The following is a 1,966-nucleotide window of genomic DNA, read 5'->3' on the forward strand; positions in this document are numbered from 1 at the left end:
TTTTACCTTTGCCTTGTGTCTACTTTGATTAAACTTTAAAAATAAAGTTTTCATATTTTCCAAATTTAGTAAAACGTCTTATCAACTTCCCCCTGAAAATCTTCCTAATATTCTTGCAAGTTATATAAATCTTCTATTTTTGGTAAGTTCCTTCGACTCCGAGAAACTATAAATAGCCCTAATAACATCTCTCTAGCAACTCACCTCTTTCTTTCAAAATATAAATGGCTTATTTTACTAGGATGACAAGCTCTTTCTTTGCCTTATTGTTCTTCCTAGTTCTTGGTTGTGAAGCTAGAGTTCCAGGAAAAACTAGTGGAGGATTTATTAGAACAAATGGTGCACATTTTGTACTAAATAGATCACCTTTTCTATTCAATGGTTTTAACTCTTACTGGCTCATGCACGTAGCATCTGATCCTAGTGAAAGGTACAAAGTCTCTGAGGTATTTCAAGAAGCCTCTACTGCTCGCCTTTCTGTTTGTCGAACTTGGGCTTTCAGTGATGGAGGAGATACAGCATTACAAATATCACCTGGTGTTTATGATGAACGTGTTTTTCAGGTAATTATATTAGGATTTAACTTATATAAATTAACAGAGGAAAATAATTATACTATAAGTTATTTTAACATGTTGTAGCATAACCACTCTTCTTTTCCAATTTAAAATCCCACTTGTCATGGACTATTAATGTATACCGGCAATTCTCTTTTAACTGACCTGATAGTAAGATTTTGACTAAATTAAACTCATTATTTTAATAGGATAAGTTTCTTCTTTTTATTTTATGTATACTTTTACACATTAATGGAGATACTATATGAAATTTAGGGATTGGATTTTGTGATCTCGGAAGCTAGGAAATATGGGATTCGCTTAATATTGAGCTTCGTCAACAACTATATTGATTTTGGAGGGAGAGCTCAATATGCTCAATGGGCACGAAATGCAGGAGTCCGGATTAATAGTGAAGATGATTTCTACACTCATCCAGTGCTCAAAGATTATTACAAGAATCATGTTAGGGTATGACAATATATTTTTTTAATTATTCTTGGCTGTTTGTATTTCAATCTGGAGCCAAGTAACTAATAATTCTGTGATTTTGTTGCGCAGAAAATTGTAACAAGGTTGAATACTATCACTGGAATGGCTTATAGGGATGATTCAACTATAATGGCATGGGAACTTATGAATGAGCCTCGTTGTAAAGCTGATTATTCTGGGAAAATAGTAAATGTGAGTAAAAATATAGGGAAGAAATAGTTTGTTAATTATTTCCAAATTTGACGTCTTTTGGAATCTAATATTGTGCGAATTTTACAGGCATGGGTTCAAGAAATGGCAACTTTTGTGAAATCAATAGACAGGAAGCATTTGCTGGAGATAGGAATGGAGGGATTCTATGGTGATTCAATGCCGGAAAAGAAGCAATTTAATCCTGGTTACCAAGTTGGAACAGACTTCATTAGTAGCCATCTCATCAAAGAGATTGATTTTGCCACAATTCATGCATATACTGACCAATGGTAATTAAGCAATTCTTCTAGACCTCAAATTTCGACAAAGGAATATATATATACTAGTTTCTCTCCACGTGCGTCTGCACGTGTACACCAAATTATGTAATACTCGTGTGATAATTTGTGAATACTATATTATTAAAATTAAAATAAAATTTTGATATTTTTTTGACTGAATATTTATTTTTACATGTAAATATAGATAGATAATCTATGAAAATGAATAACAATAAAAGTATTAGAAGAATTATGGATCAAAATGACAAAGGCAAGACTATATATCAAATTTTGGATATATGTAGTTATGGTAGCACAAGTTACTTTAAATTAAGAAAATACTAAAACTGATATCTACATTGACACCCAACAATAATAATTTTTTGACAGATACCATTTCAAAGATTTAATTATGTCATATATATATATATATATCGATATATA

General features: G+C 31.3%; 1 protein-coding gene across 1 annotated transcript; it reads left to right on the forward strand.

Annotated features, from left to right (window-relative positions):
* The first annotated feature begins 218 nt into the window (after positions 1-218).
* Positions 219-1,593, forward strand: LOC109222767 (mannan endo-1,4-beta-mannosidase 5-like). Its single transcript, XM_019387085.1, has 4 exons — positions 219-563; positions 834-1,028; positions 1,119-1,241; positions 1,329-1,593. Exons 1-4 carry the CDS (start codon positions 225-227, stop codon positions 1,533-1,535), a joined length of 864 nt encoding a protein of 287 aa, XP_019242630.1. The 5' UTR covers positions 219-224; the 3' UTR covers positions 1,536-1,593.
* Positions 1,594-1,966: the final 373 nt, after the last annotated feature.

Source organism: Nicotiana attenuata, unplaced genomic scaffold (assembly GCF_001879085.1).
Source record: "Nicotiana attenuata strain UT unplaced genomic scaffold, NIATTr2, whole genome shotgun sequence".
Classification (NCBI taxonomy): Eukaryota; Viridiplantae; Streptophyta; class Magnoliopsida; order Solanales; family Solanaceae; genus Nicotiana; species Nicotiana attenuata.